Consider the following 14,555-nt stretch of genomic DNA (forward strand, 5'->3'; position numbering starts at 1 on the left):
AGCCATACTTCCCTCTGTTCTCTTTCTTTGCTCGAATGTGTCGAGATGCCTTGGAAGTCCTGCATGGCTCACCTCTAGAACAAGCAACCTTTTGTTTTTGTGGTGTTGGTTCAGCGATCACTTAGGCCTGGATTCCTGCAATATTAACTTCATTAAGCCTGGAATCCACTCTTGCATTCCTCCACTTCAAGAAGGGGAGGGATGGCTTGATGAGCAGGGTGGGAGTCCGAAGGGTTGAAAAAGAGGGACTGGCTGAAGAAGTTGAGGGGGAGGAGTAGGGGGTCTTGGTTTTGACTCAACTCTTACTCAAGCGTTTTGAGCACTAAAGGAGTTAGCATGAGTCAGAGTGGTCCAAAAACGACATGCATTGATGAATGGTGACATGAGCAAGTTGTGAAACAGCTTGGTGAACATTATTCAGCCACAGTGTACATAACAACAGCGATAAGACTGATGAAAAGGAGAATGCCCATGTCCTGACTCATAGGACGGAGCTGAGACTGATACCGTAGCCCTTTTCTCAGCAAAACATTTATTTCTTTGGCTGAAAGAGATTTGATTCAAGTAAAACTGCATAATGATGTTAATTAGCATAAACTGCATAGTAGCCTATGGAATAAGGTCCTTTTTTTTGGCTCTCACGCCAATTACTCCCATTGTTAGACACATTTTCTGCCTGGTTGCATTAGTGTTTTGTTTGCCTGCTAACTAGTTGTCTTTCTTCTTCACAGACAATGAGCACATATTTTTAGACATGGAGGAGAAGCTGGCCAAGTATTTGCCCAAAGAATGGAAGCAGGAGTCTGGAAAGGTGATGTGCAGTGTGGAAGTCTGCAAAATTCTATTGTTTTTTTTTGTGGGACTGTTTATTGTTTAGAAACAAAATGACATAATAAGGATCTAGTTTTAGTTGGCTTACAATAACTTTACAGTTGTCCTTTGTTTATTGCTGTTAATTGGTTCCAGACATGACGGGAAGTGGGAATTCTAAACTATAAATCAGATATTATCATAGCATTAAAAAAACCTCTTTACGACCCTCTAAATAAGTTTTTTTTTAACATTATGATAGCCCTCTTGACATAATATCACACCCAAAGCCAGTCAGTGGCGGTTTAGCTCGGTTGGTAGAGTGGCCGTGCCAGCAACTTGAGGGTTGCAGGTTTGATTCCCGCTTCCGCCATCCTAGTCACTGCCGTTGTGTCCTTTGGCAAGACACTTTACCCACCTGCTTCCAGTGCCACCCACACTGGTGTGAATGTAACTTAGATATTGGGTTTCACTATGTAAAGCGCTTTGAGTCACGTGAGAAAAAACGCTATATAATTATAATTCACTTCACTTCACAATACTGAACAACACATTCTGATTTGTTTGGTCTCCTCTTGTAGCCTGTACTACTGTAATATTCATATTTGTATTTAATTTAGCCATTTTCATGCTTGAAAATGCCTGATAGAGTACCAAAGAAATTGTACAATATGCTTTAAAAATCTGCAATGTGTTGAAGCCGCAATATTTGAAGCGCCATGCGCTTGTTTTTATAACCTAATTTAAAATGTTTAACAGGTATATTTGAACTTAAAGATTTTTGTTGCAACGTAATTGTTTTTGTTTAGTAATAGTACTAAACGTAGACAATTGGCGGGGCTGGTAATGTTATTTCATTATTTGTTATTGACAGTGTGTATTTATAAATATCTTAAAAAAATACAGCTGTAAATATGTCAGATTGTCGCACATTTGCTAGATTTTATCTGTTGTTCCCGGCCCAGCCAGATAAAATAGAAATAACAACACAGACACAAAGGCTCAAATAAAAACAGAACATTACAAAAGATTAAAGGTGGTAAAACTCAAATAAATTCTGAGATTTCTTTGAATGTTTGCATATGTTTGGAGACTCTTTTTTTAAGTGGAAGGCTATTCCGATATTTAGCTACTTTGACTGACAACACTGTACAAAATAAGTCACATTGTGGTAATCTACAGTCAATTATTTCGAGCTACAGAACTGTAACACTTCCATTTTAGTGTAATACAATACAAAAATAAAACAAAGCTTCAGAAGTTCAAATGTAAAATACCTATTCCCCCCACAGGGTTTAGAGAAAAGACCCTTGCCCCTGGTGCTCTGCCTCAAAGTGCAGTACTACGTCGAGAACGGCAGACTTATTAGGTATGTACCCTCTCGTGTTGACAAGCTTTCTATCGCATTTTTTTTCCTGCTCCGCACCATCCGTCTTCGTCCTCCTTACTGACGCCATGTTCAACCCTCCTGTTTTAATTTCTTTCCGCTCGGTACCAGTGAACGCAAGGCACGCCATCTGTACTACTCTGACCTGTGCGAGCGGGTGCTGCGCTCCGAATGTCGTCAGCAGGAGGAGGTGTACTTCCAGCTGGCGGGTTACGCAATGCAGGCGGACCTCGGTGACCACCAGCTGCCCAAGGAGGGGGAAGAGAGCGCCCCTTACTTCGAGCCAAAGGAGTACTTTCCCCCATGGGTAGGTGATATGTATTAGAATAGAATAGAATAGAATAGAATGTACTTTATTGATACCTGGGGAAAATTCAGCACCAGAGTTCGCTCACAATAAACAATGATAATAATATAATATATATAATATATATATGTAATATATGAATAATATAAATATATTCTACATTTAAGTGCGGTCCAGATTATTTAAGTATTATTTAAAACAAGGTCAAAGTTATGTTAACTGGTAAATGCAGCTTTTTAGAAACATGCAGTTTCTGCCGACGAGGCATGATGTCTCCAAGGTTCCAAAAAATAATCGAAAAAACGGAAAATAACAGAGCTGAGACCTGGTGTTTGTAATGTGAAAATTAAAATGGCGGGTGTATTACCTCGGTGACGTCACATTCTGACGTCATCGCTACAAGACCGATAAACAGAAAGGCGTTTAATTCGTCAAAATTCACCCATTTAGAGTTCGGAAATCGGTTAAAAAAATACATGGTCTTTTTTCTGCAACATCAAGGTATATATTGACGCTTGCATAGGTTTGGTGATAATGTTCCCCTTTAAAGCAAACGTGTCCTAACTTTTTTCCAGCAAGTGCCGCAGCATACAGAAAATAGAAGAATCTACTTTGATAGATCTTTTACATTAAAGATCCTAAAACCACTACATTGTAGGTCAATCAATAAATGCTAAACTATCTGTACAAAACATCCACATCTGTGCCTGTCTTTGTGTGATAAGTAACACAACAAATTAGTGTAATATCTAAACTAAGCCCTTTGAGATATTTATTGTTTTCTTATTATGATTTTTTACTAATAATATTAATATTCCGCCAACTAAAACCTTTCTGAAGGCTTAACTAATCATATGTGGCAAGAAATTTGTACACACAAAAATCAAAATTCAAATACAGCAGGTGTGACAAACCTGTTTTTATTGAGATCCACATTGCTGATATGGCTGCCTTCAGAAGGCCACTTGTAACAGTGTATATACAGTACAGGCCAAAAACTGTTTGGCCTGTACTTATGTATACCTTCTCATTTTAATGTGTTTTCTTTATTTTCATGACTATTTAGCTTATAGATTGTCACTGAAGGCATCGAAACTATGACGCCTGTGAAGTGAAAACCATTTCAGGTGACTACCTCTTGTCTACCATGAATTGATTTACTTGGACCCCGACTCAAACAAGTTAAAAAACTTATTTGGGTGTTACCATTTAGTGGTCAATTGTACGGAATATGTACTGAACTGTGCAATTTACTAATAAAAGTTTCAATCAATCAATCAATCAAAGCTCATCGAGAGAATGCCAATAGTGTGCAAAGCAGTAATCAGAGCAAAGGGTGGCTATTTTAAAGAAACAAGAATATAAACATGTTTTCAGTTATTTCACATTTTTGTAAAATACATAACAAAACTCCACGTGTTAATTCATAGTTTTGAAGCCTTCGGTGACAATCTACAAAGTCAATAGTCATGAAAATGAAGAACACGCACTGAATGAGAAGATGTGTCCAAAATTTTGGCCTGTACTGTATATTAATACAAATGTATGATCGCCTCATTACTATATGTTATTTCAAAATTTCCTATTCATTAGATTGTTTGATTTATGTACATAGAAATTAATGGACACCTTGCTATGAAATTTTAGGTAAAGTTGACAAGCAGATATTTAAGGATATATTAAAATGTTTACAAACAAATTGTAATAGGGTATATTTGTAATTCTTATTCATTTTGATTTTAAATTGATTATTCATTTTCACAAATCGATTCCAAAAAATGTTACTTTTTTTGTAGGAATCACTTTTTTTATTTTAAAAAGACATTTTTAGGTCCTCTCCATTTTATTCACTACGCATATAAGTCATACATCAGCCACCAAAGGGAGTTTTGAGACATAAAACCTTTTTTGCGAAGGTTCTATTATATGGGAATAATCATACCAAATATAACATTGCAAGAATCAGTTTGAATCGAGACTCGTGTTGAATCAAGAATCGATTCTGAATCGAATAGTCACCCCAAGAGTTGGAATCAGATCAAATCGTTAAGTGCCTAAAGATTGCCACCTCAAATAATATTATATTTTTAGCGTGAGCAGATAATATTAAAGTTTAAAACATATGCAATTCCATGCATTGTTTTCTGTCAAAATTAAATACATTTACTGAGAAAGGGAAAGTACACATTACTTCCAGGGTTTTGCGAGGCACATTAAAACATGCCATATTTGGCCACCCGCGCCTTGAGTTTGACACCTGTGGTACACTGGTCGTCCTCCATTTTGGTTGGTTGCGGGGATTCCGGATGGTTCTGTTGCTTTCCCTTTTTCTATTTTGTTTAATGTTCTAGTCAGGTTTATTTTGTCTATCTATAGAATGTATCATGGTAAACTAAAAATTAGCCACGGTCTGCACTTTGGACGCCCCTGCTTTAAATTAAAGAAGGTGTTATATTTAGTCTGAAATTGTCAATAACCGTTATTCATTTGCGAGAATATTTGATGATTTATTTGGATTTGTAGTCCTATATATACAGATCAGTACGGGTCAAAGATTCAAAATGACTGTAGAAGAAGGAACATTCCCAGCACACCGTCACAGACACAAATGAACTTTGAAAGCATGCCAAACACAAAGTGTAATCGTGAGAGTATTTAATTAATGGTCATCATGTACATGTTAATAATGACTGGTCATTATGTACATGTAAAGATAGTTGTACTTTTTCTAGTTATGGGTAGGAATTACTTCTGGATTGAGGCTTATCTAGATTATTCTATTAATTGTTGTAATTTTTGGCCAGCAATACAATTCCAATTCCAAACATGAAAACAAATGGCTTAGTAATATGTGCTTTTGTCTTTTTAGATAATAGCCAAGCGTGGACTAGACTATCTCCTCTGCCATGGGCCCAAAGTGCACCAGGACCTGTGGGGCATGTCTGCACGTGATGCCGTCCTCCTCTTCATCAGGGAATCCTGTCGGCTGGAGGACGTACCTGTCACGTTTTACAGACTACAAAAGGTCACGAGTCAATAGCAAACTCTTGGATTTGTTGTTAACCAGCTAAAAGGAAGGCTTAGCCAGACTCACAATGTGCTCTGACATCTCGTCATTCATGTGTCCAGGACAAGAAGGAAGAGAGGGGAACAGCAATATTCGGCCTGACCCTGAGAGGAATGCAGGTTTATCAGGTAAATGCACGTACAAATGTGTTGGTAATCCCTAAAATGAACGTCGCACTCAGAAAACAAGAGTATCTGCGTTTACTCAGAGAGTCCCTCTCTTTATCCATTGTCCGGTAAAACCTGAACAGACGTGTGAGGAATGTGCAGGGTTGCCGCTAGCAGCAGTGCATCAGCAGATAGGAGGCCTGTGCCAAATTCACCACTTGTTTGATGTGTCAATCATGGACCATCTGGGGGGATTAGGGTGTCGGGGTCTGGCTGATTAAAGGTCTAACGTGCTGTGAGAGACCACAATAAACCTGTGGCCTCTACCTTTACAGAAAAACATCATAATCTCTCATTTTAATAATCATTTAAACCGCGCAAAGGAGGTTATGTTTCTTAGCAGGATTTTGCTGTAAAATATTATGTAAACAATTTATAGGGGAGAGAGTCCAAAAAATTCTGTAAATATTAGGTCTTTACAATACTTTTTTAGCCAATGAGGTCACTTGTGTATTTTTTTTGGCTTTCTTAAATTTTGATTGACCCTGTTTTCATTTAAAAGACGCTGACCTTTTTACCATTGTAACCTGTAAGAACTTTTATGATACAACTGGAGGATGCCCGCAGAAACACATGGCCATTGTTTTATTTTAGAAATTAAGGCTGTGTATCTAGGAAGGTATACGTTTTGTTAACTAAAAGGGGACCTTTGATGAAAATCGTCTTTTCCGACTTGTAAATGTCATTACAAAGTTGGTTACTTGTGTAAACCAATATCGAAGCGCCAAATCATAAGTGTCATGCATTTTGGCGGGGGTCGGTTGAGGTGGGCGGGGTTGGGGTTGTACGCACGTACAACACTTAAGATCTTCAGTGTATCTGTTTGTGGAATTAAATTATGGAATGGATTAAGCAAAGCAATCAAACAATGTACTAACATGTTCACTTCAAGAAACTCTTCAAACTTAAAGTCTTTACAAAGTACAAAGAAGAAGAATCACGATAAACATTCTGAATTTATTCATCCATCCATTCTTTCATTCTCAAAATAACCTTACTTTTCTCATCATATTGAATACAACTTACTTCACCAATTATTTATTTATTTATTTTTATTGTGATACTTATGGAGTATATTGTGAATACATTTAGAGCAGGAAGTGAACAAAAGTTTTAGTAACTGTTTATGTAAAAGAAAAGGGGTAAGATTTAATAAGCTCTGCTTCTTCCTACTCCTTTTCAAACATGTTGAAAAGAAAAAACTGGAAATTGTGATGTATCATGTGTATGCTTGCATGTTCGAAATAAACTCAAACTCAACTCAACTCAAGGTAATTTATGATAATTTTGGAGAGGGTGGGGCGTGATTTCATTTGCAATCTGGGAACACCTCGTTATTTGAACATATTGCAGAAAGACTTCAAAAAGGGGTTATAGAAGTGAGTGTGGAGCACAATGTACACAAAATCGTATACAATACGTATTATGTAGACCACGAGGATGTGTTTTAAATGTAGGTTAGAATCATCAGTAACTAAAATCTCACTTGGTAAATTGCAGTCATTGTGACGTGTCTGAAAACGTTTGTGTTGTGTGTCGGTAGGAGGCAAACAACATTCGACAGCTGCTGTACGACTTTCCCTGGTCAAATGTGGGGCGCCTGACTTTCCTGGTAACTGGGTTGCTCATTTCTGTTCTGTCTTTAACCAACTGGAACTGGTCCTGACTGAACTGTGTTCTTGATTAGGGAAAGCGATTTGAGATCCAGCCCGATGGCTTGCCATCAGCCAGGAAGCTCGTTTACTACACCGGGTCGTCGTTCCGCTCTCGTCACCTCCTCCTGCACTTGAGCCGCAGCCATCGCCTCTACCTCAACCTCCAGCCTGCTCTCAGACACCTTCGCCAGCTGGAAGAGGGCGAAGGTAGCTAATATCAATCAATCAAACTTAAAGGCCTACTGAAACCCACTACTACCGACCATGCAGTCTGATAGTTTATATATCAATGATGAAATATTAACATTGCAACACTTGCCAATACGGCCGGTTTAGTTTAGTAAATCACAACTTTCAATTTACCGCAGAGTTTCTTGTTGAAAACGTCGCAGAATGAGTGCAGAGTGCCTGTGACGTTTTGGGTTGGAGGGGACATATTAGCGTAGCACCACTTGCGGCTAAAAATCGTCTCTTTTCATCGCGCAATTACACAGTATTCTGGGCATCTGTGTTGCTGAATCTTTTGCAATTTGTTCAATTAATAATGGAGAATTCAAAGTAGAAAGATGGAGGCGGTAAGCTTTAGCCTTTAGCCACACAAACACACGGTGTTTCCTTGCTTAAAATTCCCGGCGATGAAGCTTTACTATGGATCAGAGCAGTCAAGCGAACATGGTTCCCGACCACTTGTCAACCGGCAGGTTTTGGTAAGAAAATTGTGGTAAAAAGTCACCTCTTACCGGAGATCTGCGGAGCTTGCGCCGTCCATGCAGCTGCCGTGACTTCCCTAAGACACTGGCGTCAACACACCCGTGGACACACCCCTCCGACTATCAGGTCCTATTTAACTCACTAAAACACTAGCAACACAATAGAAAGATAAGAGATTTCCCAGAATTATCCTAGTAAATGTGTCTAAAAACATCTGAATCGCTCCCAATGCAATCGCCCTTTTTTTTTTTTTTACTTTATTTATTATTATTTTTTTGCTAGTCCTTCGGTATCAATATTCTCAGCCACGAATCTTTCATCCTCGCTCAAATTAATGGGGAAATTGTCGTTTTCTCGGTCCGAATAGCTCTTGCTGCTTGAGGCTCCCATTAGAAACAATGTGAGGATGTGAGAAGCCCTCACACCGGTGATGTCATCGTCTGCTACTTCCGGTACAGGCAAGGCTTTTTTATCTGCGACCAAAGGTTGCGAACATTATCCTCGATGTTCTCTACTAAATCCTTTCAGCAAAAATATGGCAATATCGCGAAATGATCAAGTATGACACATAGAATGGACCTACTATCCCCGTTTGAATAAGAAAATCTCATTTCCGTAGGCCTTTAATTTATAAGGCACTTTTCATACATAAAAGAAATGCAACGCAAAGTGCTTTACAGAGTTAGCAATACCCCGGTGACCCATATTCCCCATTATCACATATGTACGCAAACACAAACACAAACACACACAGATGCAACTAGAGTATATGGACCAATGATTGCATGGCTGAGTACAGAGGAGTCATGTGAGTAAACACTATCACAGGAGCCATCTGCACCAGGAGGTCATCAGATCATGGCCACCAGGACGCTTATACAAAAGCGCCCCCATTAGCACGGCTGATAACCCTTGAGGTAGATGGCTCATCTGATGAACGTTGGAAAATAAATATAATGCAACTTGTAAAATAGTAAGAACCATGAGTAGAGATAAAGAATAAAATACAAATAAGACATAAGAAGATTAAAGTTAAAGTACCACTCATAGTCAAACACACTAGGTGTGGTAAAATTACTCTCTGCGTTTGACCCACCAACCTTGCTCCAAGGGGGTGAGGTGAGCAGCGAGCAGCAGCGGTGGCCACGCTCAGGAATCATTTTGGTGATTTAACCCCCAATTCCAACCCTTGATGCTGATTGCCAAGCAGGGAGGTAATGGGTCCCATTTTTATAGTCTTTGGTATGACTCGGCCGGGCTTTGAACTCACGATCTACTGATCTCAGGTAGTACACTCTCTACCACAAGGCCACTTAGCAGGTTTTTTAATAAATTAATAGATTAATAAAACAAGTAAAATTAATATACAGTAAATAAATAAATACAACTAAATAAAATATTGCATAACTAATAGGATAAAAGTAAAATACAAATCACTTCAATAAAATAATTTACCGTATTTCCTTGAATTGCCGCAGGGCATATAGTATGCGCCTGCCTTGAATTACTGCCGGGTCAAACTCGCTTCCCAAAACAATTAGCGCATGCTTAGTATTACCACCTGGTCAAACTCGTGACGTCACGACTGACACTTCCCCTGTCATCATTTTCAAAATGGAGGAGGCTGATTTCAATACCGGTAATTTGAAATTGCATAAAGGGAAGAAGATTAAGAGCTATTCAGTAGGATTTAAGGTCCAAGCTTACATCACACTCCAATTTTTACTGCATACCTTTGGTAAGTGCCGGAGTGAGAAGAGGTTTTAAAATAATTAGCGCATGCTTACTTTTACTGCATGCCTTTGATAAGCGCAGGAGTGAGAAGAGGTTTTAAATTAATTAGCGCCCTGGTGGCAATTCAAGGAAATACAGTATATCTGGTAAAGGCCAAATCAAAAATGTATAGTATAAATATATAGTCATTTATTTTAGACCGAGGAGGATCCATATCACAGAAGAAATATGACAACAATAAAATGAAAGAAATACAAGCAGCTGAATGAACAAAAAACAAAAATCTAGAATTATAAAACAAAATATTGGTTTAGTAAGCTTTACATTAAAAACATATGTTCTGTGTCGCAGAGAAAAAGCGTTACAGAGAGTCCTACATCAGCGATGATCTGGACCTGGAGCCACCAGGCAGCGAGAGCAGCCCCGGGTTGTCCCGAATCTCCACCAGCAGCTCGGGCATCGAAGCAGACGCTTGCCAGCCCAGCATCTCTGCAGAGATGACCTCCATGGAGGAGGAAGCGGAACAGAGAGGGGAGAAGTGTTCCAGCTCCGCAGCCAGCCAAGTCAGCTCGTCCACATCTGGCCTCGACAGCAAGGCCCACACGGAGGATGAGGAGTGGCAAGAGGAAGGTGAGGAGTTAAAATTGATCTTTAGACTGCTCGAATTGGTCCTTGGGATTTTTGATCTGGATACACACTCAGGAAATTCTCATCATTCCTTTGACTCTTTTGAAAATAAACCCGATGTGAAATATGCTCGGCACGCCGGATTTTGATACAGCCCACTATGGTTTTCTAGAAATGAAGGCCGATGTCAGACAGGAAGCTGCAGTTGATGATCCAGATGAGATGTTCCAGCTGGCTGATCTCCTTAAGGGTGTGTCTGTGGACAGCACACTCTCCTCGGAAACTCAATCACCAGGTGTGAATATTCAGGATTTTACTGTGTTTATTTTTTACACTTCACTTTGCTCATTTTGTTAAACATTCTCTACAGAGAGCAAATTATACTCTGAAGGTGAAGATGGCAGCAGTGTGCTTAAACAGGTTTGTCTCTTATTTTCCTGTTAGATCAGGGGTGTCAAACTCGTTTTCATTGAGGGCCACATCGCAGTTATGCTTGCCCTCAGAGGGCCACTTTTAACAATGAGTAATATATGAATATATATGTAATGCATTAACAATATATGTTTTTACATAAGCTGCAAAAAAATATTTTAATTTGACTTTAAAAACTGGCAGCTCAGTCACCAAAATTTTACAGTAAAAGCAGTGGGTTTTTTATAGCAGTGGTTCTCAAATGGGGGTACGCCTACCCCTGGGGGTACTTAAAGGTATGCCAAGGGGTACGTGAGATTTTTAAAAAATATTCTAAAAATAGCAACAATTCTAAAAATAGCAACAATTCAAAAATCATTTATAAATATATTTATTGAATAATACTTCATCAAAATAGGAATATAAGTTCACAAACTGTGAAAAAAAATGCAACAATGCAATATTCAGTGTCGACAGCTCGATTTTTTTTATGTTCCATAATTATTGATGTTAAAAATTTCTTTTTTTGTGAAGAAATATTTAGAATTAAGTCCATGAATCCAGATGCATCTCTATTACAATCCCCAAAGAGGGCACTGTAAGTTGATGATTACTTCTATGTCTAGAAATCTTTATTTATAATTGAATCACTTGTTTATTTTTCAACAAGTTTTTAGTAATTTTTCTATCTTTTTTTCAAAATAGTTCAAGAAAGACCACTACATATGAGCAATATTTTGCACTGTTATACAATTTAATAAATCAGAAAATGATGACATGGTGCTGTATTTTACTTCCTTATGTCTTTTTGTCAACCAAAAATGCTTTGCTCTGATTAGGGGGTACTTGAATTTAAAAAAATTCACAGGGGGTAACTCACTGAAAAAAGGTTGAGAACCACTGATTTACAGCATACACAAAAATGTAATAAATGGAATGGAATGGGAAAACAATACCACTGTTTTTAGCGGCAACAGAGCTGTCAGTGTGTTTTTGTTTTTTTTTTACCTTAAAATCTTGTTGTTTTTATGTTTTAGTGTGTTTAGTTTTAGTATATGGAAAAAAACAGTAAAAGTTGATTTTACGGTAAAAAACTCAGCGGGCGGAATTTAACCATAAAATCTATTGTCAATTTTACAGTCTACAATTTGATTGCTCATTTGTTTTGCAATCATAAGTAAAGCAGATATTTAAGTACAGTATTTATCTTTATCTTAACAGAAAATAATTTTGCAGTACATGATGATATAATATTTTGATTTTGATAATGTTGCATCTTAAAAGATATTCAATTGCATGCAGTAAATTATTTTTAATATCAAAACGGAAAGAACAAATATATTTAGTAAGAAAACATTAGGCATTTTTAACACATATTATTTCCAGGGTTTAGCGGGCCTCATAAAATAATGTAGCGGGCCAGATTTGACCCCCGGGCCTTGAGTTTGATACCTGTGCGTTAGATGCCGACTGACACATCTCTCACATTTCTTCTTCTTTCTCTTCAACTCTTCCTTTTGTTTTAGACGGTGGAAGTTCGGTCACATGCTTGTGTGGACCGGCACAGCCTCAGTCTTGACGATGTTCGTTTGTTCCCACCTCAGGCACCCCTGGGGACCACACTGCCCACTGACTCTTCACACAGCTACACCTTCAGCCTCTCGGACACAAACTCAAAGGCGCTGGTGGATTGTGACTATTACCCCTTTTTGCACTGCCATGCCAAACCTTCCTTCAACGGTCGCAGGTCTACCAACTGCTTGTCTCTGGACCTGTTGGCGGACGAGCAGTACCTGGAGTTCCTTCTGTGAACAAGCACAGGGGGCTTCATGTTGGTGTCATTTGTTTATGTGGCCAAGGTGACACAGATGGGACACCTCATTTCTAACTTGTAATTGTCTAAATGAAGTCACAGAGACCACATTAAGCAACATTTCTTTGTAAACGGCGTATTTATTGATGATGTTCTATATTTTGTACATACATCTTGCACTATTTTATGATATTTCAGCTTCTCTGTGCTAAAAGTATTTCGATCAAGCGAGTGGTGTTTTTTTGTGTGTGCATGCAAATTCTTGAGAGGTTGCTGTTGATGACAAAATAAGTTTAAATTTTGTTGATACATTTCCATTTAACGTATTACTTTACTCCAGCAGAACACTTAAGATGAACTTTTTATCGGCTGAGAATATACAGTAGCCGCTCTTAATTTTTTGTAATCATGTTATATTACATTCTCTTTTTGTACATTGTGTTCGGTCATGCTTTTACTATTATTGTGTCACAGCTGACGTAGCTACTGGTGTGGAAAACGGAACTCCTTTACAGCTCGTGAAGCATTCATCCAAAGTCTCTACGTGCTTAAACTCTTCGACTGTTTTTATGATTACAACAGTGCTCTTTTACAAAGGTCTATTTCTGTACGTTTATAATGAATCTGCAGTATTTTTTTATATTATGTAACCGCCAAACAAAGAGCCTTTTTGTCAAGTTATTTTTGTTCCCAGGACATATTTTCACTGTTTTGTAAACTCTAATTAGTATGCAAAAGAACTGCAGGCAGCATGAGCTCACTGGGAAGGAATGTTAGTCATTAAACACTTAACTCAGTTCTGACAATGTATGAACAACCCGCTGGTTATTCCCAGCGCGGATGTATTTTTTATTTTCAAAGACTGTTTTTTAAGGTAGAGAATAAATTTGACTACATTATAAATGTGTAGAATTGGACTTTATTTTTTTATTACAGCAACTGTGACTAATATTTCCTTACATGTTTTTTTATTTATTGCAGTTTTTTATAGATCAGCTCTGGTATGCACAGAATATGCCTCAATCGTATAATAGCAGACTGTGGGTATCTTTTTCACGTTTTTTATATTCATACTGGACATGTTAGTCTTTTATTATTGTTCCCACCAAAGATCTGATCACCCATAAAAAGCAAATTTCCCCCCAATTCTGGAAAGCTCTGGTCACGTAATGGCTGTCTGTGAAGATGGGACCCCCAGGAGAACTTTCCAAACAAGGTCTTCTCCAATAGTCTCAGATGTCTTTAGATCAGAGGTGTCAAACTCATTTTAGATCTGGGGCCACGGGGAGAAAAATCTACTCCAAAGTGGGCCGAACTGGGAAAATCACGGCACTTGAAATGTACAAATCAAAATGTTTTTTTTTACACTTACATGTTGCGGTTAATAGCATTCTATCTTTATTTTTTGTTATTTATACTTTCTGAATAAATTATGTGATAATGTTCATCAGTCAACTCATTACTATTAATTTTCAATCTATCAAGATAAAAAAAATATCACAATCAAATTACAGGATGTTATTTATGTAGTTTGCTCATTTTCCTCGACAGGTGCACTAACATCATGTGTTTTTTTTTTTTTACATATGTAGAATCATCTAAAACAGGGGTCGGCCACCCACGGCTCCGGAGCCGCATGCGGCTCTTTGATCACTCTGGTGTGACTCAGCTGTAAACTTGCCGACCTTCCCGAATTTGCCAGGAGACTTCTGACCTCAGTGACTTTCTCTAACATGGTCTGAAGTACGCATACTGCGAATTTCTCTCGGACAGCAACATTGAGGGCAGACCGTGATGACAATGCGTGCCGACCGGTCACATATTGTGCCTTTATTACAATCCTCAAGCGATTGCAAGGCATACTTG

The 14,555-nt window shown here is 38.2% G+C and overlaps 1 protein-coding gene across 3 annotated transcripts in view; it reads left to right on the forward strand.

Moving 5' to 3' along the window:
* The window catches only part of zgc:172136 (uncharacterized protein LOC566376 homolog), a 31,295-nt gene extending 17,703 nt beyond the window's left edge, over positions 1–13,592 (forward strand). The window contains exons 4-14 of one of the 3 annotated variants that reach the window (XM_061910402.1): positions 732–811; positions 2,103–2,179; positions 2,309–2,504; positions 5,374–5,529; positions 5,634–5,699; positions 7,282–7,350; positions 7,426–7,600; positions 10,190–10,468; positions 10,638–10,760; positions 10,836–10,885; positions 12,403–13,592. In XM_061910402.1, the coding sequence (XP_061766386.1) occupies positions 732–811; positions 2,103–2,179; positions 2,309–2,504; positions 5,374–5,529; positions 5,634–5,699; positions 7,282–7,350; positions 7,426–7,600; positions 10,190–10,468; positions 10,638–10,760; positions 10,836–10,885; positions 12,403–12,687 (1,556 nt within the window). In that variant the 3' untranslated portion in view covers positions 12,688–13,592. The remainder of the gene's footprint in view (positions 1–731; positions 812–2,102; positions 2,180–2,308; positions 2,505–5,373; positions 5,530–5,633; positions 5,700–7,281; positions 7,351–7,425; positions 7,601–10,189; positions 10,469–10,637; positions 10,761–10,835; positions 10,886–12,402) is intronic. The other 2 variants (XM_061910403.1, XM_061910404.1) reach the window with 2 other exon arrangements.
* Positions 13,593–14,555: the final 963 nt, after the last annotated feature.

The sequence above is a fragment of the Nerophis ophidion genome, linkage group LG09 (assembly GCF_033978795.1).
Source record: "Nerophis ophidion isolate RoL-2023_Sa linkage group LG09, RoL_Noph_v1.0, whole genome shotgun sequence".
NCBI lineage: Eukaryota > Metazoa > Chordata > Actinopteri > Syngnathiformes > Syngnathidae > Nerophis > Nerophis ophidion.